The sequence below is a fragment of the Mesoplodon bidens genome, assembly GCF_964165515.1.
Source record: "Mesoplodon bidens genome assembly, chromosome: 18".
NCBI lineage: Eukaryota > Metazoa > Chordata > Mammalia > Artiodactyla > Ziphiidae > Mesoplodon > Mesoplodon bidens.
Window position 1 is genome coordinate 57597825 of NC_138175.1, and position 25785 is coordinate 57623609.

A 25785-nucleotide genomic window follows, 5' to 3' on the forward strand; every position below is an offset into this window, starting at 1 on the left:
CATCCTATACCAGCTTCCTCTTCAGGTCCCTCCTTCCCTTCCAGCAGATCACTTGGAAAAAGCTTGTCTACTCCTCCTCTCGGATTCCCCTCTTTACATACATATGTATGTATACAAGTAGTGGGAAAATACACATCCCATGAAATTTACCATTGTAACGATTTTAAAGTGTACAGTTCAGTGGCATGAATTACATTCATAATGTTGTGCAAGCACCACCACTACCTAGCTCCCAGGACATATTCATCACCCCAAAAGGAAACCCCAAATCCATTAAGCAGTCACTTCCCATTCCTCCCATCCCTTGCAGCTTCTGGCAGCCACCAATCTGCTTCCTGTCTCTTCGGATTTGCCTCTTCTGGACATTTCTTGCAAACGAAAATCGTACACTATGTGGCCTTTTGTGTCTAGCTCCTTTCACTCAGCCACATGTTTTCAAGAGTTGCAGCACGGTGATCCACTTCCTGTGCTCCCTTAAGCCTGCCCCATTTAGGTCTTCGTCCCCACCAGGTCACCTCCTTGCTGTTACATCCAGAGGACCTCTCGTCCTGTCTTCCTTCACCTGCTCGCGGCATTTGACACAGCTGCTCTCACGATGCTGCTCATCATTTTCTTCACTTGGTGTTCAGGATGCTGTTCCGTGTTCACTCTCTCTGACTATGGTTCCCCTTTCCCTAAACACCTTGGCCTTTGTCTCCACCTGCAGTCACTCGCTGGTGACCTCCAGTCTCATAGCTTGCAGCAACCATCCATTTGCTGATGATTCCCCAAATCATTCCAGACTCATGTGTCCAGCTGTGTACCCCGCATCCTCACCTGACATCTCAGAATCAAGGTGTCCAAAATGGAATTCCTGATCTTGTCCCTGACATCTACTCCACTCACAGCCTCCTTGACTGCTGCATCTTCCCAGTGGCTCAGATCCCAAACCTTGAAGTCACCCTCAATGCCATGTCAACATGCCCAATCCGTGAGCTGATCCATTGGCTCAACCATCAACGTATCTCTGGAACCCCACCACTTCTTAATACCTCCATCCCTTACCCTCTTGTCCAAGCCACCATCATCTTGTGCCTGGGTCATTGCAACTGCCTCCCCACTCTTCTCCCAGCGTCCACCCTTCCTCCTCTACCTTCACACTTCAGCCAGAGAGAGTCCTTTCTAACATACAGCAATTCCAGCCGTTCTGCTCAAAACCCTCCAGTTTGCTCAGCATCAAACCCAAAGTACTTAAGATGGCCCCACATGATGGTGCCACCCTCGTGACTCCTGTGACCACAATTCCTACTCTGGGCTGTCCTGGAGCTCCCTCTTGGTCCAGCACATCATGCACATTCCTGCCTCAGGGACTTTGCAGTGGCTGTTCCTTCTGAAGGGAACGAATTTCCCCAGATGTCCACATGGCTTCCTCACTCCCCTCCTTCAGATCTTTACACAGATGACACTAGCTCCCTGAGGCCCTCCTGGACCACCCAGTCCAATACTGGAAGCTGCCTACCCCCACTCCTAGTCCTCCCTACCCTGCTGTTTGCCCGGAGCCCTGTCAGCTAATAATGTACAATATAATTACTGTGGATTTTATTGTCAGAGTTCCCAGCTTCAGCACTACTGATATTTTGTGGAGGATCATACTTTGCTGTGGGGCACCATCGCGTACATTGTGGGATGTTGAGCATCATCCCTGGACTCTACTCAAAAGATGTCAGGAGCACCCCCTCCCCAAATTGCTCAATGCCATGTCCATAGTGCATAGAATGATGCCTGGCACGTAGCTGACACTCACTATACACTGAGAGCACAAAGGAAAGTGGAAAAAGAAGGAACGATCCTCTCTACCTCATGGATAAGAGTTGACAATACACGTTAGCTGTCACCCCAAATACCTGGGCGAAGGAGCAAAGACACCCACTTCCTCCTTTATCTTCTCCACCTTGGAGGCCATGTCCTTCATACTCTCAATTTCCAAGAGAGTGGGCAAGAGAATCTCCAACGACGACCCCACTGTGGCCATGGGACACTGGTCCGGCACCCTCTTGGGCTCTTGAGATACCCTCCTGGGCTGTTGGGAGACCCTGGCCTCCATCTTTGAGACAGGGGTCAGCGAGGCAGGAGACTCGGTTACGTACTCCCATGTCGCTGAGGGCAGAGGGATGGGAGTCAGGGAGGCAACATTCATCTTGGGGCTGCTGGTGGCACGCTTGGGGCAGGGGGGCACTTTGGAAGGCCGCTTTGGGTCCCGGGGCACCTCCTCCACCTCCACCCATGGATGCGTGTTCCCCTTCGCCCAGGCCGCGAACTGTGGCTGCCCCCTGACCACCACCGGCGTCTCCTCCAGCAAGGGCACCTTAGTGGTGCTGAGGGGTACCGTTTCCATAGTTGGCATGGCAGACCCCTGCTGGGTTGAGAGCCAGGAGGGCAGATTGACCAGAGCTGATCTCAAGGAGGGATCCTTGGAACTGGCAATGATCGGCTTGGCAAGGGTGAGCCCTTCCACTGAGAAGGGCCTGGTCTGCCCCTGTGAGGCTTCCTCGATGGCCAGCTCCTGGGCCTTGACCCACTTCTGCTGCCCCACCTCCTTGGATTTGAAGCCCAGCATGTCCAGAGAGATCTTCTCCTTCATCCTGCGGACTTTGTCCTCCAACTTGCCCTTGCCCTTCAAGCCATCCGCGGTGATATCCTGGGCTCTGCTGACCAGGACTTCCTCCGACTTCTCGGTGGTGGTGAAAGGCAGCTCCAGGGATGTTTTCTGAGTCCTCACCTCTACTATGTTTGTCTCCTGGGTGCCCATCAACACCACGGGCTCTGGCTTCCCTTCAGGCTTGCTTTTCTCAAGCACATCTCCTCCGTGACTTCCCGCAGGCAACATGCCAGTGGTGGCAGGGTCCAATGTCATTTGGTATTGGGTAGGTAAGGTCAGAGCCTTCTGGGACAGGGTAGGTAGGAACACAGATTTCCTGTTTGGAGTAGGGGGGGACACAGCCTTTGGGGGAACAGCAAGTGTATGTGGGGCCTTCTGAGATGCGGCAGGCACGGCTGGGGCCTTGTGGGGAATAGCCAGTACATGTGGGGTCTTCTGAGATGGGCCAGGTGTGGCTGGGGCCTCCTGGGGAGCATCAGGAAAAGCTGGCGCCTTGCGGGATGGAGCAGGTACGGGCAAGAACTTCTGGGACTGGTCAAGGATGAATGGAGCCTTACAAGAGGCAGCAGGGATGGCTGGGGGCTTCTGGGAGGGCGGTGGCCACAGTCTCTGCACGGAGTCCAGAGGCCTGGCCTGTTCGTTGCACCTGCGGAAGTCAGGAGGGTAGGCGGCTGGGCAGAGGGAGGACGTGGACAAGGTGCTGGCCTCCGGGTCCATCAGTTCATCCATGTCCTGTTGCCACGGGTACATATCCAAGTGATCACAGGAGCCCAGCAAGGGCATTTCAGGGCTGTCCTCTGAGATACAGAGTGAAGGGGTCTCAAGTAAACCTGCCAGGCATGTGGCCCCCTCAGAATCAGAGCAACCCTGTAGGTAGATGGAGGGGAGGGGAAGGATGGTCAAGGCCAGTGGAGATGCCCAGACCCAGGCCCTAGCCCCCTCCTCCCTCAGACCCAGGGGTCCAGACCCCCAGCCCCTCCCCCCTCAGACCCAGGGGTCCAGGCCCCCAGCCACTACCCCCTCAGACCCAGGGGTCCAGGCCCCCGGCCCCTCCTCCCTCAGACCCAGGGGTCCAGGTCCCCAGCCCCTCCTCCCTCAGAACGTGAGTTGCCCTCCTCCCTCTGTCTAGAGTTGGCCCCGGCCCTCAGTATATAGCTGCCTTGGAAGAGGATGCCATGCGGTCAGGTGTATTGGAAATGATGCTGAAGATGGTCCGAATGGTGATGCTGGGCTTCTCTGGTGGGGTGGGGCGGGAGAAAGCAGTCTGAGCTCTCAGCAGAAGGGTCAGAATTTCGGGGTCCATTCATGGAGGCAGAGGGAGGGGGATATGCTCACCGGAAACTTGGATTTCGGTTTGAGGTCTCTGAGGGGAGAGGTCCGGTTGGGACCTGTAAGGGCAATTTGGTGTGACTTTGGCGGCTTCAGCACTAGGATCCCCACCCTTCCCCCCTGCCCTGCATGGCAGCAAGGGCCCAAGGCTACTTCTTTTCTGTAAATTTCTTTCTTGTGTCAGCTTGCTCCAGCTGTGACCAGACTAGAGGCACGGAGTCACCCATGGCCTGAGACTTGAATTTGCGCTTGAGGGTCTGGTAGCGGGAGGAGGGAGGGAGGGCAGTCAGGAGGTGCAGCCCCGTCAGCCTCTTCCCCGCCAGGCCCACCGGGGCCGCTCACCTTGGCCTTCCTCTGTCTCTGAGTTGTCAGAATCTTGTAAGGAAAGGTGGGCTTGACAATCATGACTGGAAAGACAGGGAGACACTTCAGGTCAAGGACCCCAGTGGGGATGACACAGTGCGGGGGGAGGCCCAGAGGGGACTCCTGGGGGGCTCGGCCAGGGGAGAGAGGGGGATGATGCTGAGGCTCTGTCCGGTGGAGGAGAAGGTGAGACTCAGGGAAGGGCCTGATGGACACCCAAGCCAGCTCACCTGAACGTCTGTGGTGAGATGGGTCCTGTGGACAGGAAGAGGGGCAGTGAGGAAGGGTGAGATCTTCCTGGTTTCCACATCTCCATTACCTACCCAGCCCAGGACTCCAGGCCCCCAGCCCCTCCCCCCCTCAGACCCAGGGGTCCAGGCCCCCAGCCCCTCCCCCGCTCAGACCCAGGGTTCCAGGGCCCCAGCCCCTCCTCTCTCAGACCCAGGACTCCAGGCCCCCAGCCCCTCCTCTCTCAGACCCAGGGGTCCAGGGGTCCAGTCCCCCAGCCCCTCCCCCCTCAGACCCAGGTATCCAGCCCCTGGTTCCTCCTCCCTCAGACTCTGGAGTGCAGGCCTTGTCCTCCTTCAGAGCCAGGGGTCCTGGCCCCCAGCTCCATTCCTGGGGCTCCTGTACTTCTGGCTTTTGGTCTTGGCACCCTCTCGAATCTAGAACCATAGCTGCCCCCAGGGGTCTGTGGGGTCAGGGCCCACCTGGAGGCGCCAGGTGGAGGCAGGAGGTGCCACATGGCCCGGGTCCATGGGGGGCGTGTGTAGGGTCCTGGGGGCCAAGTAGGTGGCGGGCTGCCGGAGCAGGTTGATGAGGCGGATCCAGCGGTCAAACAGGAAGCTGACCTCATTGTCAGGGGCGTCCAGCTCCAGGTAATAGTAGCGGCCCGTGGCCAGACGCAGCTTCAGGCGCCAGGCAGACAGGTCATGGACGTAGAGGTGGGCCAGGTCCAGCGGAATCATCCTAGCAGAGGCAGGAGATGGAAGCGTTAGAGCAGGAGATGGGAGCCAGGTGGCAGGGGATGGGGGGATGGAGGCATCTGGTGAGGACGAGGCTGGAGCACTCCCTGCCCTCGGGGGGCTGGGCCATCAGCAGGATGTCTGGCAACACCAGGCCTGGCAGGGAGGCGGCCACGCCCATGGTCACTCGGTTGGTTCTGTGGTGCATGAACACTGGGGCCCCTCGATTGGTCACCTGGGGATCCAGGGAGAGGGGCTGGGACCACTCCTTTCTCTTATGCTCCTCTGGCACCTCCACACAGAGCTCCACCCCCAGCCCCCCAGCTGCCTTGTGCCCTCCTGGGCCCAAATCCCCCAGCCCAGGGGGTCTCCCTTCCGTGTCCCTCTCTGCCCCTGGGGCACAGGGAGCCAGAGACCTGGACAAAGTTACTCTCAAACATGGGCAGCGGGCGGAGGGGCAAGTACTCGCCCTTCTGGAGGGTCTTCTGCAGCTCGCCCAGGGTGGGGACCCACTTCAGGGGTCTCTGGAGTGGCTCCAAACGCCTGATGTTCCAGAGCCGGTTCATGATGGCTGCAGAAAGTGTCGGTCACCCAGGGCACGGAGGCAGGGTGCCAGCACCCCAGCGCTTGGCCAGCCGGCCCCCCAGCCCACCGGCCCCAGCCCACCGGCCCCAGCCCCTCGGGCTTCAGCAGTTCCAGAGGGTGGAGCTTCCCCAGGGCTTGGACATGGCCCTGCAGGGGTGCTCAGTCCTGGCCTGGGGGAGGAGCCTTCGGTGGAGGAGCTTTGTGACCTCATCTGACACAGCTGCAGCTCTTCCTGGGAAGTCTCCAGGGGCCTTCAGCTCCCTTCCCCTCCAGGAACCTGTCCTGGAGTTTTGAGGGCTGGGGTGGGTGAATCAGAAGCCCCTACTCCAGACCCAAACTAGGGACAACCTGGGGCCCTGGGAGGGTTCGTCTGGGATGTTGTAAGTGAATAATTAAACAAAAGGGTTTCTGACTCTTAAGAGGGGAGGCCTGAATTAGAGTCCCAACTTGCCACTGACCCATCTCTACACCCCGGGTAAGGTCTATACCTCCAGGAGCCTCAGTTTCCCTGTATCTAACTTGTTTGTGTCCGTGGCAACGGTTGCTGTACATTGGTTATAAAGAAAGGGACATGAGGTTTGGAATAAGCCAGACCTTTGGCAAAATCATATTCTGCCTCTCCCTAGCTGTGTGGCCTTAAACGACAGGCATCCCCGAGGAGCCTCAGCTTCCCTCATCTGTAAAATTGGGGGGTACTGGAGGATGCACGGGATCCTGTAAGTAAAACCCCAGACTTAAGGCATGGCACAGAGCAGGCGCACAGTGAATGGTCATTCCTGTCCCCTTCTGAGGGCTTTTGGGGGGGGGGTGCTGATATTCTGTCATTCTAAATATAGTGGTTATTATTTTTTATGTGTCATGCAAAATACATGGTCATTGTAAAAATTATGGAAAATACAGAGAAGCACAAATAACGAAAGTCACCCACAATCCCACCCCCACCTTCTACCCTGAGGTGGCCATAGTCAACACTTTGGTGTATTTCCTTCTAGGATTTTAAAATAATCCATGGATTATAGGTATCTATACAAAATGGGGATCACACAGTGGTTTGTAGCCTTGTGGCCTGCTTCTTCTATGCCTAAAGCAGGCTCTGTAGCATCCCTCTTCATGGCTGGTGTATTCCATCACATGGATGCACTGGCATTTATATAACCATCCCCTACTGTTGGACATCTAGGTTGTCTCCAATTTGCTGTTGTAAACACTGCCATAATGAACAATCTTGAGCCTGTAGCCTTGTCCTGTACTAGTACTGTTGGTCACAGGGTAACCTTCTGTAACTATCCATTAAATATTTATTTACTGACTGTGAGACTAAGAACTCACAGTCTCTGGGGGACTGATGGTTCCCCCTCTACTTCCCCGTCCACGGAGGGCCCCCCAGGGACCCCAGCATCCAGCCCCTGGCCCCCAGAGAAATCACCTCTAAGTGGATGTGTATGACAAATTTAATTCCTTCTTCTCTATCTCACAAAGGTTCTCACATTTTTGTACAAAAATGCAGGCCTCCTTTTCCCCTCCCTCCCCACCCCAACACAGAAAGTAATTGTTTAATAAATAATATATGCTCCTGCCCAAGCCGAGAGGGGTGGGGGTCAGGGAGACACTGTGGCCAGACTTCTTAGAGATCCGAGAATCCGGGACCCCAGTTCCCTCCTCCTCAGGGACCCCCCGAGTCCACCTGCCTCCCACCCACCCCCTTAAATAAATAAGTATAAATAAGGCACAGATGCCCCCCTGCCCAGGTCTCCTGGAGGGATCATCTCTAACTAGAGGGAGACAATGGTGAGGGTGGAGTCCTCTGGATGCCATGCCCCCAGTCCCGAAATAAATAAATAAATAAGGTCTGGCTTTGAAGGGCGCTGGCGGCTCTAGGTGGAGGGTCACAGCCGAGTCTTCAGCAGCAGCAAGCCCCGCACAGCCCAGTCGAGCGTCAGGTGCAGCCCCCCAAGGATGGCATGGGCCGCCCGGACGCCTCCCCAGGGTGAGGCTGGGGGAGCCAGGGGGGGTGCCGGTGGGTCTGGGGGTGCCTGGGGCAGGGCCAGGCGGGACATCTGTCAGGAGAGGACAGAGGGTTAGCATCAGGCCAGGGGTGCAGTTAGGGTCCGGGGAAGCGGGTATTTGGAGCCTGTACTGAATCAGGGTTGGGGAGGTCCAGCTTGCATATTTCCACTGTGTCTCTGGCCTGTGAGGTGGGGTGTCTGGGCTGGGAGTTCTTCAGGATGTTGGGTTCAGAAAATTGAGGCTGGGGCCAAAAGGTGGGGGTCTTAAGGCTGGGGTTCTAGGGCCAAGTTCAGAGGGCTGGAGGTGAGGTCTGTAGCATCAGGGCCAGGATCCTGGAGCCAAGGTCTTAGATGTGGGGTCTCATTGTAGGATCAAGCTCAGAGACTCATGTGTGAGAGGTGGTGTCTCAAGTTTGGGGTCTCAGAGCTGAGAGTTGGAATTTGAGTTCCAGGGTCTTTGGGGTCATCAGGTCCAGGAACCGGGGTCTGAAGTCTTACAACCTCAGGGTCTTGAGTCTGGGGTTTTGAAAGTCAGGGTCATGGGGTCTTAAGGGCTCACAACCTAGATCTGAGCTCTTGGGGACCCAGGGCTCAGGGTCTGGGGTCTTCTAGTTTGAGATCTCAGGGTCCAAGTCCTTGAGATCTGAGGTTTGCAGAGCCAGGGTCTGCAGGCTGGCTTTAAGTCACGGTGCATCATCTGAGGGTCTGGGGTCTTGATGTGTCAGGATCTCAGGGCCAGGATATGGGTGGGTCTCAGGGTCTGGAGGTTCAGAATTTCCTGGGCTTGGGGTCTGGATTCCTCCTGTTTTGGGACCGGGGTCTCCAGGTCTTGGGGTGAGGGTTTGGATTCTCAAATCTTAGGGCTTCAAGATGGGAGTCTTGGAGTCACAAGACCATGGGGTTTCCGAGTCTCAGGGTGAGAGTTTAGAGTTTGCAGGCAGGATTTTGGAGTCTGGGGTCTCAGGGACACAGGGTGAGGGTCTCGGAGTAGGCCTGGGATCTGGGGTCCTGGGGTCTCAGAGCCAGGTGATCGTACCAGGAGCTGCAGCCGGCGCAGCAGCCGGTCCAACCGGGCCTGCAGAGTGCCCAGATCGGGCTCCAGGATCCGCAGGGAAGGGCCTCCTGCCCGGCGCAGCCACTGCACATGCCTCAGGTAGGAGAACAGGTCTGCCCGCAGCCGTGTCAGCACTCCGGGGAGCTGGGGGACGGACGGGGTGTGGTGTGGCATCAAGGAGCACCTGGCACCTGCCCACTCCAGCCCCTAACCCCCTGCACCCCCTTCACCGCCCAGCTCCCACCTTTGACCCATCCCCTGCCCTTACCTGCAGGGCTCCCAGCGCCCCCGCACTCATGGCCAAGGTGGGGAGGGAATCCAGGTTGTGGTCTCCGTCAGCTGGGAATTTGTCTCTCTTGGGGGGAAAGAAGCCGTGAGAGGGACCCTGCCTAGCTCCGGGAGTCGCTTTATCCCCCACCACGAGCCCCTGACTCCTTTCTCCCCCGTCTCTGCCACCGTGGTAGCCCAGACGCCCTCCCCGTTCTCGGTCTTGGCCCCAGGCCATCCCCTCCAGGCTCTCCTACCAGCTGTGCGGCCAGCTGCCGAGTGTCCGCCAGGAGAGAGCGGGTCAGGAGGACGGCGCTGTCTAGCTCAGCCCGAGGGTCTGGGGAGGCCCGTGGGGGGCCAGGAGGTGGCCCCGGGGCAGCAGCTCTACCTGGCCACAGGCTCAACGCGACCAGGACCAGGCAGCAAACACCTGAGGGAGGGAGAGGACAGAAAGGAGGCTCAGGCCCGACCGGGGGGTCTGAGGGAGGAGGGGCTGGGGTGGGGGTCCTGAGTCCCAGGGCGGAGAGCCCAGGGCACGTCGCAGGGCCTGGGCGGGTTTCCCTCTCCCTCTCAGCCTCTGGTCGCCCCGCCCGTCGGAGCAGACGCGCCCCGGGGCGGGTAGACGGGCCGGGCGTCTCCCGTCCGCCCCCGGACGCCGGAATCTGGGCCCCGGGGCGGGGCAGGAGGGGGGAGACACAGGCCAGAACCTGCCCCCTCCCGGGGCTCAGGAGCCCGAACCGGACTGAGAGCAGGGGAAGGAGACCTGGACAGAGGTCCGAGGGCCTTGACCCCTCCCCGGGAGACTCCCGCGTAGGTCCCACCAGGGTGGACCGCGGAAGGCCGGGCCGCAGCGCGGGGGATACCCCACAGCACACCTGGGCGGAGAGAGGCAGAGGCGCGGGCGCGCCGGGCTCGCGGCGGGGAGAGAGGGACCCGGCGGTGCTCAGCGCGGGGGCTCCGGCCCGCTCCCTCCGCGGCCGCCCATCCCCCAGCGGCCCCGCCCACCCCTCCCGCCAGCCAATCAGCGACCCCCGGGCCGCCCCGCTCCCGCAGCACACCCCCAGCCCGCCCCCTGGGCCCTCCCAGGCCGCGGTCTGTCCGCCCGTCCGTCCGCATCCGTCTGGCTCTCCTGTTTCTGTCTGCACCCCTGTGTCTCCCTCTGTCTTTCCTCCCCGTAGCTTGGGTCGGTGTTCCGGGCTTGCTCTCACTTCCTTGGCCTCTCTGCCTCAGTTTCCCTCCCGGAGCCTCGCTGCTGAGGTCCCTGGGAGTCTGCGTCTCTCGGTCCCCGCTGACTCCCTGGGGGTCCCGGGCCCTTTGGGATCACCCCCTGGCATTCTTCTGTCTCTGTCTGTGAGTCTCCATTTCTCTCTGCCTCGCGCTGTCCTGTCAGTGTCTCCGCGTCTCTGATCCGTCCTTTCATCTCTCGCTCTGCCCGTCCCTTCTCTAGGCCTCCTGCTTTCTCTGAATCTCCTTCCCGCTCGCTCCGTCTCCGCCTCCCCATCGCTCCCTCGCTCTGCTCCGTCTCTCGGTCCGATTCCGCTGTGTCTGTCTGCTCCCCACCCTTCCCGCCGACGGTCCCTCCCTCCTTCCTCCCTGTCCCCCCTCCAGGAGTTTGAACCAACTTACTGTTCATGTCCCCACAGGGCAGGGGTTCCCCAGGGCAGGGGGCAGGGGGCTGGGGGCCTTTAACCCTTCCCTGTCCGCTGCCGTGGGAGCCCTGGGGGTCAGCTGGGCTTCGGCCTGGGGAGGGGAGGCATGTGCGTGTGAGCAGAGAGGGCCGCGGCAGTGAGGGAGTGTGTGCGCCTGGGGGGTTATATAGGGGGCCGGGGCGGGCGGGCGGGGGGCAGGCGGCAGGGGAGGGCGGCCTGACACATCCTGACTCACCCTCCCTGCCTGCCTTTTCCATTCCGACGGAGCCGGCTGCCTCGCAGGGCTCACGCCGCCGCGCTCGGAGGAGGGCACGGAAGGAAAAGTTGGAAAAGTTGAAAAGGGAAAGGGGGGGTGGTCGGAGAGGGGCTGGTGAGGTCATTGGCGTCCCCTCCCTCCACCTCCTCGGCCGGCCGCCGCCGCCGGGGCAGACACGCGCAGCTCAAGAGCTGTGGCCTGGCTGCGGGGCGGGGGTCCGGCTGGACCAGGACAGGCAGAGAGATGGGGAGGCAGGGGGTGATGGGGACGGGGTAGAGGTGGCAACGGGGCCACAAGACGCAGGCCTGGGGGGTTGGAGGTGAGACGGAGAGAGACTCCCAGGGACAGAGAGAGTTGGAGAGGCCGAGACCCAGGCAAGGAGGTAGAGACACACAGAGATATGGGGACACGGGACAGAGGTGGAGAGTCTGAGGTGCAGAGATAGAGACATAGAGATACCCGCAGAGATGGAGACAGCCAAGGAGACACGCTGCAGAGGCAGAGAAACAGGAGAGCAAAGTGAGGTTTGAGGGGCAAGATGAAGACAGCAGGAGACGTCTGGAGAGACCCCCAAAAGGAAAAGGGACAGAAACAGGCATGCCAGAAAGAGGGGAGGCAGGCGGCAGAAAAGAGAGACACAAGGCAGGGTGACAGCGATGGAGAAGTCCCAAGGGGCAGAGATCGTCCAAGAGATGCAGATGCTGAGATGACAAGGACTCAGCAGTGGGGACTGAGAGCGGGGGAGCCTTTCTCCAAGAGACAGGTTGGAACATGGTGAGAGAGAACCAGAGGCAGAGAGACAGGGACCAAGAGAAAGAGGCATCGAGACATCCAGTAGGAGTGAGACCTCGGGCACATGGCTTCACCTCTCTGGTTTCTCCATCTGTGAAATAGGGATACCCCGGGCACGACCCCCTCCCAGAAGCCTGTGTGAGGATACAGTGAGCTCACTCCTGTAAAGCACACAAATGCAAACCATTGCTATTCTCACCGTTGATTTTTATTAACATATCCAGGGAGACAGAGAAAAAGAGCGAGCCCCTGGGAGAGATGGAGATGGTGAGACACGGAGAGAGCAGCTGGGGTGGGGTGGGGGAGCTGGAGGCCACGACAGGGCAGGGAGGACACCACGAGGAGAGGTGGAGATGCGGAGAGGGGTGGGAGTGGGGTAGGAGACACAGACTCAGGGGGACAGTGGTGCCAACACACACACACAGGGAGTACCAGGTACATGGAGCAGAGGTGGCCCTGGGGATTCACGGCAGAACGAGTGAGGGACCATGACAGGAACCCAAGTCCCCAGGAGCACCCCGACCCTCAGGATAAGGGTGGCAGAGAAGGGTGGAGGGTAGTGAGAAGACGGAAGGTGACAATGACTTCCAAAGGTCTCCCCACAGACTACTGCTCCCCACCCAGGCCCCTGAGACTGCTGGGGCTCTGAGGATGAATGGCGGCTGAAGTCCTCCCCCTCCCATCCCTCATCACTTGGGGGGGGCAACTGCTCAGGTCCCCAGGGAGGTGAGCTCACAGCCCCCCCATGGTGGGACATGACCTCATCGCCTCAGGTAAGAGCTCCCTTTACCTCTCTCAGTTTGTCATGGCCACCCCTGCCAGGGCCCCCCAGGGGCCCTCCCCAGCCCCTGCTCATGCTGGGACCCAGGCCTCTGACCACTGGGTCTCCGCCCCTCAGGGGGCCTGTTTCCGGCTGAGTCAGCGTGGGGGGGCCCAAGGCTGCGTCAGTGAGGGGAGAACTGACGTAGCCCCCCCCCAAGACCGGTGGGGCTAGCCAAGGTGACTCAGGCCACCAGCCTGGGGGATGGACTGGCCTGAGGGGATGGGGGACTGAGCCTGGGGCCAGCCTGAGAACCACAGTAGGGATCTGATGATGGCAGCCCCTTCCACCTCCAGGGAACCGGGAACCGGGGCTGCCGGCCCCAACCCCATTGCTTTAACCTAGGAGTCCAAGAGCCCAGATCCTCCTCCCTCAGACTCAGGAGTCCAGAGCCCCAGCCGCCTACTCCCTCGGATCCAGGAGCCCAGCTCTCAGCCCCCTCCTCCCTCAGACCCAAGTGGCAGGTGTCCAGGTCCGAAACCCTTGTTTCTAGAAAGGTAGAGAAAACTTGTGGCCATTCTGCCATTTGGGGAGTGCTCTGTTGGGGAAGGTCAGGAGTCTAGGCATGCGTCATCAGTCCCCGACTAGTGACGGTCCCCTCGGCCTGCTTCGGCCCTCTCACCCCGGGGATGCGGGGTCATCTTTCCTCACTGTGGCAGCAGGAGGCCGGTGGGTGCAGGACAGGAGGGCAGGGGTTACTCAGGGCTCCTGGGTCTTCCCCAGGGTTGGGGACACTCAGGCTACTTCTGTGGAAAGGAGGGCAAGAAGGAGAGACAAAGACAGAGACACAAGTAAAGAGATGGAGAGGCAGGGTAGGAGACTCACAAACAATGACAGGAGATGACTGTGACAAACAGAAAGAGACAGGAGCACAGAGGCCAGAGTGAGAAAGAGACAGAGATGCAAAAAAAAAAAAAAAAAATTGGGACCCATACAGATGCAGAGGCAAGCTCAGGGGCTCGGAGACAAAGACTGGGGGTGACACGGAGCTGAGACTCTGAGGGGTGATGACAGCCGTGGGGGGAGATGCCACTAGGATATGACGGGGGACCCCAGGGGGTCCTTGCTCATGTGCTGGCCCCTGGGTGAGGTGGAGCTGGCTGGTGTGAGGTCAGCAGGTCCGAGTCTGTGTGTGTCCGTCTGTCTGTCCCTGGGGGGTCCTGTCTGGCCCCTGGGGGGTGACGGGGCAGGCGGGCCGCAGAGGCAGCCCAAACCTGTCATTAGTGGTGAGGGCCGTGACGGCGGCCCCCCCAGCCCCAAGCCGCGGTCCAGGGCCCGGCGGCCCCGCCCCCCCACCCCCTCCTTGATCCCTGAGGAATCCCGGGAATTGGGAAGTGGGTCCAGATGATGTTGACACAGGAAACGGTCAGCAGCTGCCCAGCCTCAGCCCCACAACCCCTCTGACCCCCACCCCCGGCCTCCTGCCGAGCCCCTCAGACTTGTGTCATCTCTGACGAAGGCAACCCTGGGCCCACTCAGCACCCACCAGGATGTTTACGGGAGATGGGTAGGACGGGAGGCAGCCTCAAAGGGCTTCTTGAGAAATGGGGTCTGGACTCCTGGACAGCTGCCCTCAGACCTAGTCCCCTGCCCCCTCCTCCCTCAGACCCCAGGGTCCAGACCCCCAACCCCTCTTCCCTCAGACCTGGGAGTTCTGACCCCCAAATGCTCCCTTCCCTCTGATCCAAGTGTCCAGACCCCCCAGATCCCTTCTCCCTCAGACTCAGGATCTGGACACAAAGACACACCGCCCCAGGAGAGCTGAGCCCCCTCCTCACGGGCTGGAAAGCTGAGTGGAGGTTCAGGGGAGAGTGAGGGATCATGTTCCCACCGCAGCCCCCAAGTTGGCCTCCTCCCCCCGCACTGGGGTGGACCAAACCAGAAGCTTGGGGACCCCAGTCGGATCCATTTCCCTGTTTGCAGAGGGGGAAACAGACTGAGCTAGAAGGGGCTCCCTTCCCATGAGTCCCCTCCCCACCACCTGGGGCCTCAGATCTCTCCCATCCTGGCCCTCCCTTTACACACTCCTCATCAGGAGGCCTGGATGCCTTTGGGACCAGGGGACTCCTGAGCAAGAGCTCTGGCCTATGGCCTGATCCCCATTTTCTCATTGCCCTCTTAGGTCTCCTGGTTGCTAGGGGGCCTCCCTAACAATGGGGCTCAGGGAGGTCTTCTGGGCCTCAGGCCCCCTGCCCCTGGTTGCTAGGAGGAAGACTCCCTGGCAACCAGGTCTCAGGAGCCTTTGGGTCACCTGGAGCTGCCTTTCAGGAATGTTTACTAAGCAGAGGGATTCCCTGGCAAGAAGGTCTCGGTGCCCACTCCTTGGGTCCCCTGGTTGGCAAGGAGGAGATGTCTTAGACTCCCACCTGCTTTCTACCCAGGTTGCTAAGGAGGCTCTTCTAATGCCAGGGCCCCATCCCACCCACAAGGCCCCTTCCACCTGGTTGCTAAGGAAGCAGCTCCCTAGCAACCAGGTGTGACCAGGCCAGTGTGACGCCCCCTTCTTTCTTCCCAATTGCTAAGTGGACTCCCTAGAAATAGAACTTAGAATTTTGGGGGCCAGCTGGGCAGGCGGGCGGGCCGAGCTGGTTGCTGGGGTGATGGCCTTCAAGGTCTCTCCCCACAGAGGTTCCAGGAGTCTGGGGAGGCGACATGGTGGGGCCTGGGATCACAGCTTTGGGCCTCTTCCTGCTAATGCAGGGCTCAGTAGGTGAGGGGGCTGATGAGAGGGTCAGAGAGCTGAGCACAGGCCCTCCTCACCCTCCATACAGCCTCCCAACACCGCTCGTTTCTTTCACAGATGGGAATGGAATCCAGGGATTCTTCTATCCATGGAGTGAGCAGTGGAGGAAACCCTGGGTCCCCTGGGGACAAGGAGCCCAGACTAGACTCTTGGGTCTAAAGGGAGGAGGGGCTGGGGGCCCGGACCCCTGGGTCTGAGGGAGGAGGGGCTGGGGGCCTGGACTCCTGGGTCTGAGGGGGGAGGGGCTGGGGACCCGGACCCCTGGGTCTGAGGGAGGAGGGCCTGGGGACCCAGACCCCTGGGTCTGAGGAAGGAGGGCTTGGGGACCCGGACCCCTGGGTCTGAGGGAGGAGGGGCTGGGGGCCTGGACTCCTGGGTCTGAAGGGGGAGGGGCTGGGGACCCGGACCCCTGGGTCTGAGGGAGGAGGGCCTGGGGGCTGGGACCCCTGGGTCTGAGGGAGGAGGGCCTGGGGACCCGGACCCCTGGGTCTGAGGGGGGAGGGGCTGGGGGCCTGGAGTCCAGGGTCCAGCACGAAGTAAGCACTAGGCCGGCAGCCCCAGAGCCTGGTATGGGGTCAGGCTCTGTGAGGAAGCTGCCCCTTGCGTTGGTCCCCAGGCTGTGAGGGAGATGTGTGGGACCAGGAGAGCTGTGGGGGCCAGGTGGCAATTGAGAACCCAAATCTCTGCGTCTACGATGCTGCAACCGCGACGGGGTCTGCTACCACCAGCGGCCGGACGGTGTGTGTGGGGAGCCAGGGCCCCTGGGGTGGGGGCTGGTGGCAGGGACCCCTTGGTCTCACGGCTCCCTGCTTTGTGCAGAAAACATGCAGAGGAAGCACATGTGGGCACTTGGCTGGACGTGCGGAGGCCTCCTCTTCCTGATCTCCAGCATCTGCCTGTTCTGGTGAGTGGGGTCGGGGCTCGGAGGGGCTCCCCTGCCCTGGTGGGCGGGGGCAGGTGGACGGCACAGCTGAGGGTGTCCCCTCCCTGCCAGATGGGTCAAGCGACGGGATATGCTGCGGCTGCCGTGGTTCCTGAAGGGCGAGTGCAACCCGTCCAGGACTGTCTCTCTGTTATCCAAGGACCGGACACTGAGCGAAAAGAAGACGGCGTCCATTGGCAGCATGCTCAAGGAGGGGGCCCTGGACGTCTCGGGGGGCACCGATGGGGAGGGCACGGAAGGGGGCGAAGACGGAATCAGGGGAGGAGGAAGATTCTGGGCACCCCTGGAGGGACCCCTCAATACAGATGTAGCACAGAGATGCATGGTCTCTTTTCTGAGAAGCATGAAGCAGGGGGCGGATAAGACCCGGAGGCCGGGAGAGAGAGAGAGAGAGAGCAAGAGAGAGAGAGAGTGTGTGTGTGTGTGTGTGTTTTGGGGGGTGCCTGGGCTGTGAACATGGGGGGTGTGAGCTGACGGGCGTCTGGGGTCCAGGGGTAGGTGGGGAGGATCCGAGCTGAGGGGGACGGGCTGATGGGGGGTGCTGAGCTGATGGGGGTCCTGAGTTGAGTGTAGGTCCTGGGCTGTGATTATGGGGGGTCTGGACTGAGGGGCTTGGGGTGAGTTGGGGGTTGCCTGGGCTGGGACTGCAGCTGGGCTGGGGGGACATGGACCACCGTGCCCCTCAGCTGTCGTCCTGCCGCTGCCTGACAGCCTCTGCTGCCTGCCCTTGGGATCCTGCTGCCCTTGGGCCAGCAGGTATTTGCCTTGCTTCCCACGAATGCCCGGACAACGATAGCTCTCAGACTCCCCAGTGGTGGGACAGGAATTTCCCTGGACGTTCATTCCGGTTGAAGACTCATCCTGCTGAGTCCTCTTTCCTCCGCCCCTCCTTTCTCAGATAACAGCTACTCCAACCTACCCTCCGTAAGTGTGTCCCCCAACAAATATCTTGCAAGTCTTTGTCCCTCTGTCTGCATCTCTGGGGACCTCAAACTAACAGAGGAACCTGGGCTGAGGGAGGTCTGGACTCGGGGTGGGTCTGGGCTTGAGATCCTTGCCCCCCACTCCTGTCCCCCTCCATGAGGGGACAGCGCGAAGCTAGGCTCCTAGGTCCCCAAGGGCTTGGGCAGCCCCTCCCTCCCCCCAGCCCCAGTGCCGCCCCTCCCTAGACAGATGTGAAGCACAGTGCAGCGGAGCCCTTTATGCAGGGGAGGACAGACGGAGGGCAGGTAGGCGTCCGGGCAGCCAGATGATGACGGGGCAGCTGCACAGCTCCATCGTGTCCTGACAGGTGTGGCCATGCGTTCGTCTGTAGGAGGGAGGGTGGGGTTAGTGGCTGCTCAGGACCCCTGCGTGTATCCCTGCATCCCAAGGCCACCACCCAGGAGAAGGAGCCCCTTCCTCCCAATTCAGTCCCTCACAATTGACTGACGCACTTGCTCAGTGGCTCCTTCATTACTCCGTGCCCTGACGTGCGGCAGCGACTGTGCCTTTCACTCACTGGAACTCAGTGGTACAAGGTGGGGAATGAGAGGCAAGGAAAGGCAGAGACGGAGAGACTTACACACAAAAAAGAGAGAGGGAGAGACAAATATGTCGAGGGAAGGACAGAGGCACAAAGATAAAAAAAGACACGGGAAAGGCAGGCAGAGACAGAGAAGATGAAATGGGGGAGAAATGACATAGGATGGGTATGGCTCTGCACATCTTCTCAACTAATTTTGGTCCCAGAGGGAGAGAGAAGTGACCAGGACCTACAGGACCCTCTGTTAAAATTCCAGTTCTCTGTCCCTCATGTGCTGGAATCACCTCACCCTGCCATTATGGAGTCCTGTGTTTGGACAGGCCCGTTTTCCTTCTAAGAGGGGCCTACAGGCCGGTCAGCTTGGCCAGTTTCTGGCAAGTGGTTCTAGCAGCAGAGGTCTACCCAGCTGTGTTAGACTTCTGGGCAAGGTAAAGTGTTTCCAGGGGTAACTTTAACCAGAGGTGGTTACTTCTGCAAGGTAAAGTGTTTCCAGGGGTAACTTTAACCAGAGGTGGTTATTTCTGCATGGTATGCCAAATTTTGTGTTAGCTCATGCTTCATCTATGCATAAACTGCCTCCTCATCGGAACCACAGAACATAGCATATGATTGGACTGACTATTTTCAAAATTCTCACAAAAAAAGGGTATATAACTATCCTTCTGGATGCATAGAAGGAAAGTTAATTCATCACCTATAAAGAATGTCTTAGGACATTAGAATTTAATTCTTTTATGTAACCCCCATTTGAGAAACTGATTCAGTCACTCATCCATCCATTGTTTCACTTATCCATCCACCCACCCACCAACCCATCTATCCTCTCATCTATCTACTTACCCATCTGCCCAAACATCCATACAACCCCGCATTCACCCATCTGCCAGCATCAATCCCACCATATCCATCCATCCACCCACCCATCCATCAACCAATTCATCCATCCATCTATCCCTCATCTATCCATCCATCCATCCAACCACATCCACCCATCCACCACCTATTTATCCATCAAGCAATTCATCCATTTATCCCTCTATCCACCCACCCATCCACCTATCCACCCACAACTCCATCTACCCATCCATCCATCAATCAATCTATCCATCCACTCATTCATCAACCCAGTCCATCCATCCATCCATCCACCCACCCACCGGATCATCAACCTCTGGCTTCCCGAGTTCACTCTTTGCTGGGGAATGCTAAGAACAAAGACACCAGAGACGCAGGCCTTACCCTCCAGGGGCTCCCTGTTGGGTGGGAGAGACAGTATCAGCACACACACATACAACACACAGTGATACAAGCAATAACAAGGGTAACTCAGACAATGTGAAGACCCAGAGAAAGGCACTGAAGTTGAGTTGGATCTGAAAAGACACCTGGTAAGTTTTCTGAGTGGAGCGCAGACAACAAGGGCACCCCCAGTGTAGGTGAAGGCATGGACAGAGGCCAGTTGGTGTGAGACAGCCTGGCCATCGTGGACTGAGGGAGCTCATTCTAACTGCAGAGAAGGCAGGAGATGTGGAGCTGAGATGTGGCAAACACACACATAGTGAGTGGCTTGGATTTAACCAGAGGGCAACAGGGAGCCACAGCAGGTGTCTGGCAGAGGAGTACACTCCGGAGAGTGCAACAGGTACCTCCCCTTTGGCAAGAGGTGGCACCTTTTGGGGCCTCAGTGTCCTCCCTGGGATGGGGATAGTAATAGCAGTGACCTCAGAGACTCTGTTACCCTTGGAGGGTTAAATGGGAAATAGGACTCGGTGCACCTGGGGACTGGAGCACAGGGACGAAAATCTCCAAGTGTTGGTGGAGCTAAAGGTGACTCTCCAGCCCTCACGCACGTCTGGGGGCAGGGTCTCATTTGTCTCTCCCCGGTCTGCACCCATGCCTACTGTCTCTAGGTCTTCATCCTCTGGGTCTCCGCTAGTCTTTGCTTCTCTGCCATCCAATCTTGACCTCTACCTGTCTCTCTCTCCCCATTGTCTCTGTCTCTCCACCATTCCCTCTCCATTTCCATCTCTCCTGGATGTCTCTCCATCTCCCCCCTCTGTCCTTCCCTCCCTCCCTCCCTCGCACTACCTCTCCAGCTCTCCGTCTGTCTCTTCATCTCTCCCACTGTCCTTCAATCTCTCCCGCAGTCCCTCCATCTCCCCTGTCCCTCGGTGCCTCCATCTCTCCCCTCTGCCCCGCCCCGCTCCCCGCTTCCCCGCCCCTCACCTCGGGCTCACTCTTTGCCCGCACCCGCCGCCCCAGACCCGGCCTCGAGCGTGGCGAGCTGCAGGCGCACGCGGCGGGAGCCGGCGGCGGGCGGCGGGGCCGTGCGGGCGGAGGGGCGCGCTCCCCAGGAGCCGGGCGCGGCGCGCCGGCCGGCGGAGGAGGAAGCCGGCGCCGACCAGCGGCGGGAGAGCTTTCGCGCGAGGCGGGCGAGCGCCGAGGGCCGCAGGCCGTAGTCGCGCTCTAGCTCCTGGCGCGAGATCTCGATGTTGCCGGTGTACCAGAGGATCCAGCCGAGCAGGCTCAGGAAGACGAGCAGCGCGCCCGAGTAGATGAGCAGGTCGCCGAAGTCGCGGCCGCGCACCTGCAACTGCGCGAACACGCCGGTCAGCAGCGCCGCCATGCCCGCCACGTCCAACGCCACGGCCAGCAGCAGCGCCAACCGGCAGCGGCCCAGGCCGGACGCGGGCACAGGAGCGCCTGCCGGCGGGGACGGTGTGCCCGGCGGGGTCCCCTGTGAGGTGCACACTGCCGGCACTGCCGCCATGGCCTTGCTCCACCGCAGCGGCTGGCTCCGACGGAGAGCGTTCCGCGTTCCGGGTGCGGCCCGGTCCGGGGCGGGGTCAGGGGACTGCGCCAGGTATGCCCGGCACCCGCCTGGTCACCTGAGCTGGGCTGGGTGCGGACGGGCCCGGCCAGGGGGCGCCCTGGCCCTCAGAAGCCGATGCTGGGGGCAGCTGGGAGCACAGATTAGTGCGGCCCAGGGCCCCTGCATCCTAAGGAGCCTGAAGCAGCGCACGGTGAAAATCCGGGGTGCTCTAATACAGGCAGCAGGGCAAACCCCAACATTCCTGTTTGCTCAGATTTCTCCTGGGGCCTCTGGACTGTCAGGACTCACTACAGCGAAGTCCAAGGGCACAGAGATGGGCCAGACAAGGCCCGTGCCCTCAAGGAGTTTCTGGACATAATCACGACTCAAGGTACCCTAATGGAGGTGACATAAAGCACCGTCATTCCTTCTGTTCACTTGGAGTCTCTCCAGGCCCTGTGCTGGTGAGGCTGAGGACTCAGAGGTATATCAGGCGAGGCTCCTGCCCCTTAAAGAGGACCCTGACAACAGAAAATAAACTTCCCTAAGGTGTAACGGGTGTGACATAGGGCGGAATGGAGGGGGAGAATAGGGCCGGAGTCCGCGAGGCAGAGGAAATAAGCTGGGCGAATAGGTATGCTAAAGGAACCAAGACCTTTCCCAGGCAAATCTCTTTTCCTCCAAACACACCTCGCCCTTAGAGGAAATGGGTGGCAGTCTGCGAGAAGGGTCCGTCCAGCTTCTCTCTAGACTCGAAATGGTGCAGGAGCTTAAGAGGACACTGGGGAGGGCGAATTGAGAGGGAGCTCCCGGGGTTAGCCGAAGGTTTCCGAACGTGGACGAATGGAGACCGAGTGTTTCCGAAGAGATTCGAAGCGGGCATGGGCCAATAAGAGGGAAGCCGGCCGCCCTTCGGAAGAGTGTTTCCGGAGAGTTCCGAAAATGTCCGACCGAGCCTGCTGCCTTCGTCGGGAATAGCCGAGGGCCTACGAAGAACCTGGAAGCACCCGAAGTCCCTGTGTGGTTTAAATAGTTCACGCACTAACAAGTTCATTCATAAAACAAATGTCTATTGAGCACCCACCCTGTGCCAAGCTCTGAGTGGCAATATTGGAGAGAAGCCGTTGGGGAAGGGTTGGGACTTCTGGAAAGGGACACACTCGGAAATCCAGCCGTGGAGTTCCGAAAACACACGAAGGGCCCTCGGAACTGTACCACTCCCCGTCGAGAACACGCCCTCGGGTCCCTAGCCGAAGAGTTCCGAAAGTCCCCGAACGGTTTGAGACTGACTGGAGGAAATAGCCGAACGTGGCCGAGCTGCCTCGGAGGCGGGCGGAAGGAGGCGGGGACAGGCGACGGCGCGCGCGTACCCTGAGAGGAAGCGGAAATGCGTGTTGGTATTAAAGGTGTCGCCCCGCCCCCCGCCTTCCTCTTTCCGTATCCGGCCGCTGCCACGAGAAGTGGTGAGTTGCGTCCGCGTGACCGCCTCTCGCGCCTGCCACTGGGTGTCTGTGCCCCTTCCTGCCTCTCTCACTGCGCCCCTCGCGCTCTTGGCTTCACCCCGGCCCCGTCGCCTTAGGTCGCTGTGGATTCTCACCTCTCGTTCCCCGCAGTTAGTCTCGGCCGCCCAGGTTCAGCGCCGCCACCTTAGGCCACCCAGCCCCGCCTGGCAAATTTCTAGGCGCCCTCGGCCCACGCGGTGCTCCCATTCGCCAGGTCCCCAAACGCACCCTTCCTCTGTTGTTCGGCGTCGGCCTGCTGCTCCCCTGACGTTTTCCCGCGCCCCTTTCTCCTCAGCTGCCGCCATGTCCGCGCATCTGCAATGGATGGTCGTGCGGAACTGCTCCAGCTTCTTGATCAAGAGGAATAAGCAGACGTACAGCACCGTAAGTGGGGCCCCGACGCCTGGGTCGGAGGGAGGGACCTTTCCGATTGCTTTGCCCCCTTCCTCTTCACGACCGCGATGTGTCCTCCTTCCCAGGAACCCAATAACCTGAAGGCCCGCAACTCTTTTCGTTACAACGGGCTCATTCACCGCAAGACTGTGGGCGTGGAGCCGGCGGCGGACGGCAAAGGGGTCGTGGTGGTCATGAAGCGGAGATCCGGTGAGCATTTGCCCTGGCTGGGCCCAGGCAACAGACCCCCATCCGGGGCAGGGGGCTGTGGTTTTTCACTGTCGGGCCGCGGGAGTGATTCTGCTATTGAATGGAGGATTTTTGGGGTCAGGACGTTTACCTGGGGGGCTGGTTCCTCTCCAAGCTAGCCCACCAGCTATGTGAGGTTATCATGTAAAAAGTGGAGAAATTAAAAGCACCTGAACTCCGCTGGTGCTTGTCAGGGTTAATTTACACGGTTTGATGGTGTTTTCAGAATAAATTCTTGAAGCAGGTGGAAGTCTGTCTCCACCGGTGGGAAAATTCAGGTAAACTGATGGGGAGCCGCCTTCTAGCTCCCGCATAGGAAGTAACAGCTTGGGTCTGAAGCAGTAGTTTGGCTCCCATTCTGGCTTCGAGGATTCAGAATGGGGCGCTCAGCATCCCACCTCCCTGTGTCTCAGGCACAGACAGGCTCTTTTAGACTCTTAGAGGAGGTCAAGGGGAGGCAGGGGTGTCTCTTGGTAACAACTGAGTCATGGTATCACACCCGCAACACTTGTGGTTGCAGATGGGCAGTGGGTTTTAAGAAATGGGAATGAGCTTTTTCTCGGATTCCTGATTAGGACTGACTTCTCTTTGGGTTCTGAGCCCTGTGTCCTGTTCAGTGACCGCAGCAGCCACATCTGCTGCCTTCTGTTCTCAGAGGGAAGGGGGTTAACCTCCCTTACCAGAAGCACAGACCCGGGAGCAACCAGTTGTTTATGCTTTTGGGCTTCTCAGGTTCCCACACTCCTGAGAACCCTGTTCTGGTGCGCTGGGTCCCAAAAACTTTGCTTTTCCTCCTTGGATTGTTGGGTGGCTTTTCCTGGGCTGTCAGGAATCGGGTTGACCTGAGGAGGTAACATGGGCTCTCCTCTGGGGTCAGAAGGCTAACATCAAATCCCCAGTATGATACAGGGACCTTGGCATCTGGGGGGGGAACCCAGGAGCACAGGATCCTAGCCGGGACCCCATCAGCTCTTTGGTACAATAAAGGGGGTGTTTTCCTTTTTATCCTGGGCAGGGGAGTCCAACTCCACCTGTGCACAGGTGAGGGGCAGGTGTTTTCCCCAGAACTCTTACCCCTGGTCCTCCTGTGGCTCCACATCACCCCAGCCTCACAGCTTGGCGTTTAGACACTTGTTGCTGAGCGGGTAGCTAGGGCCCAGGAGGGTGCGGAAGGGAGAGGAGCCAGAGCTGCTTTCTGGGAGCGCTTGCCACCTGGTCAGCATGGTGCCAAGTGCCCACCTCGCCCAGGCTCTCCTTGGAGTCACACAACTGTGCATGGGACCTTGGGCAAGGGAGTCCTGGCCCTTTTGCCTCTGCTTCCACTTCTGTCCAGTGAGATGAGCAGTGTTGTGTCTCTGGGACAGGCTGGGGAGGAGACGCCTATACAGGTGCAGGGCCTGGCCTGTGGTGGTCCTCGCCATTGTCCTGTAAGTTGATGCTTGGAGATGGGGCTGCCTCCCAGGCTCACACAGTCCGGGCACTCAGGTTTTCTGGGTGGGATTGTGCCCTCACCCCGGGGGTGGGCACCAGAGGTCCAGACCATCTGACCCCTGGTGCCCCTCTTCTCCCCACCCCACCAGGCCAGCGAAAGCCGGCCACTTCTTACGTGCGGACCACCATCAACAAGAACGCCCGGGCCACCCTCAGCAGCATCCGGCACATGATCCGAAAGAACAAGTACCGCCCGGATTTGCGTATGGTGAGTGGGGGCTGGAGAGCTGATGCCAGGTGGTGGAGGCGACTACACAGTGGGGACCCAGGGAGCCTGGCCAGTGCTGTGAAGGACGGCCCTCTGGTGACTGGAGCTGGACCTGTGCTCGGGGGAAGAGGGAATGTCGCCCATCTGGGAGGCATGTGGGGGTGGGGGGCACAGCTGGTGGGGTGGGTGACCTGAGCCCGCCTCGCCTCCCAGGCTGCCATCCGCAGAGCCAGCGCCATCCTGCGCAGCCAGAAGCCTGTGATGGTGAAGAGGAAGCGGACCCGCCCCACCAAGAGCTCCTGAGCAATCTGTCCCCTTCCCCAATGCAATAAAGCTGTCAGCTGACTTGCCGCAACCTCCTTGCCTTCCAGGCCATGTCCCCAGGGGCTCCCCTGCCAGCCGGCAGCACACAGTTGTCCCAGTGTCTTGAGTCTGGAGGGACCAGGTCCAGGTGGGGAAGCTGAGCCCCAGCTTTTGTGTGTGTCCTTGGCCCATCGTTTCTGCCCATCACGGAGGGCTGGCGTTGGTGTGAATTTTTACATTCGATGCTCAGAGGTGATTGTTCAGTACTGCAAAAAAAGGAACTGCAGATTAAGTAAAATCTAGAATCGGCATGATTCCATACTCTGCTAATGCATGACAGAGCTTCAAGAGAGACATTAAGGGCTTCCCTGGTGGCGCAGTGGTTGAGAGTCCGCCTGCCGATGCAGGGGACACGGGTTCGTGCCCCGGTCTGGGAGGATCCCACGTGCCGCGGAGCAGCTGGGCCCGTGAGCCATGGCCTCTGAGCCTGCGCGTCCGGAGCCTGTGCTCCGCAACGGGAGAGGCCCGCGTACTGCAAAAAAAAAAAAAAAAAAAAAAGACATTAAGTGGAAATTTTTGATTTTTTAACATTTAGTCTAAGGTTCCTGAGGGGTGGGCATCTAGACCAAGGGTCAGCGCACCTTCTGTTTTGTATAGTTCTGTGGCCTGTGTCACAGCAGTGTTGGCAGTGTGGCCTTTGAAGGAGGAAGCATTTACAGTCTGGGTCTTTGCTGTCTGGGACCCCAGCTGTAGACCATTTCTTTCTCCTGGGGTGGCCTGGAAACCCCAGTGGGAGCTGGGGTGAGGTACAGGCCTTTTCCAGCCTGAGGCAGGCTGGCCCTCCCCTCCCACTGTGGGTCCGGGGGCAGCTCAGCCTCTCCAGGGGGCTCTG

The 25785-nt window shown here is 59.5% G+C and overlaps 5 protein-coding genes across 7 annotated transcripts; 2 read left to right on the forward strand and 3 right to left on the reverse strand.

Moving 5' to 3' along the window:
* Nucleotides 1–1870: 1870 nt before the first annotated feature.
* Nucleotides 1871–5861, reverse strand: GARIN5B (golgi associated RAB2 interactor family member 5B; the record flags this gene model as incomplete). Its single annotated transcript, XM_081216091.1, has 8 exons — nt 1871–3505; nt 3798–3874; nt 3974–4026; nt 4121–4224; nt 4310–4393; nt 5041–5299; nt 5376–5530; nt 5712–5861. 8 exons carry the CDS (start codon nt 5859–5861, stop codon nt 1871–1873), a joined length of 2517 nt encoding a protein of 838 aa, XP_081072217.1.
* Nucleotides 5862–7333: 1472 nt separating this feature from the next.
* Nucleotides 7334–11138, reverse strand: IL11 (interleukin 11). Of its 2 annotated transcripts, none has more exons than XM_081216371.1 (5): nt 11092–11138; nt 9465–9637; nt 9209–9295; nt 8923–9084; nt 7334–7937 (listed from the first exon to the last, which is right to left on the reverse strand). In XM_081216371.1, the coding sequence occupies exons 1-5, from the start codon at nt 11111–11113 to the stop codon at nt 7767–7769; spliced, it is 615 nt and encodes a 204-aa protein (XP_081072497.1). In that variant the 5' UTR covers nt 11114–11138; the 3' UTR covers nt 7334–7766. The 2 variants fall into 2 exon arrangements, with proteins under 2 accessions (XP_081072497.1, XP_081072498.1); XM_081216372.1 differs by lacking the exon at nt 11092–11138 and adding an exon at nt 10834–10974.
* Nucleotides 11139–14973: 3835 nt separating this feature from the next.
* On the forward strand, nt 14974–16721 carry TMEM190 (transmembrane protein 190; the record flags this gene model as incomplete). Its single annotated transcript, XM_081216092.1, is given in 7 exon segments — nt 14974–15434; nt 15525–15560; nt 16084–16152; nt 16155–16205; nt 16287–16369; nt 16463–16656; nt 16658–16721. Coding segments are annotated over 7 exon segments (555 nt in total). The 5' UTR covers nt 14974–15376.
* An 876-nt stretch (nt 16722–17597) lies between these two features.
* Nucleotides 17598–21417, reverse strand: TMEM238 (transmembrane protein 238). The gene is made up of 2 exons (XM_081216604.1): nt 20162–21417; nt 17598–17719 (listed from the first exon to the last, which is right to left on the reverse strand). Exon 1 carries the CDS (start codon nt 20703–20705, stop codon nt 20169–20171), a length of 537 nt encoding a protein of 178 aa, XP_081072730.1. The 5' UTR covers nt 20706–21417; the 3' UTR covers nt 17598–17719; nt 20162–20168.
* A 799-nt stretch (nt 21418–22216) lies between these two features.
* Nucleotides 22217–24945, forward strand: RPL28 (ribosomal protein L28). Of its 2 annotated transcripts, none has more exons than XM_081215543.1 (4): nt 22217–22633; nt 22729–22852; nt 24472–24590; nt 24818–24945. In XM_081215543.1, the coding sequence occupies exons 1-4, from the start codon at nt 22553–22555 to the stop codon at nt 24920–24922; spliced, it is 429 nt and encodes a 142-aa protein (XP_081071669.1). In that variant the 5' UTR covers nt 22217–22552; the 3' UTR covers nt 24923–24945. The 2 variants fall into 2 exon arrangements, with proteins under 2 accessions (XP_081071669.1, XP_081071668.1); XM_081215542.1 differs by having other exon boundaries at nt 22545–22633; nt 24804–24945.
* Nucleotides 24946–25785: the final 840 nt, after the last annotated feature.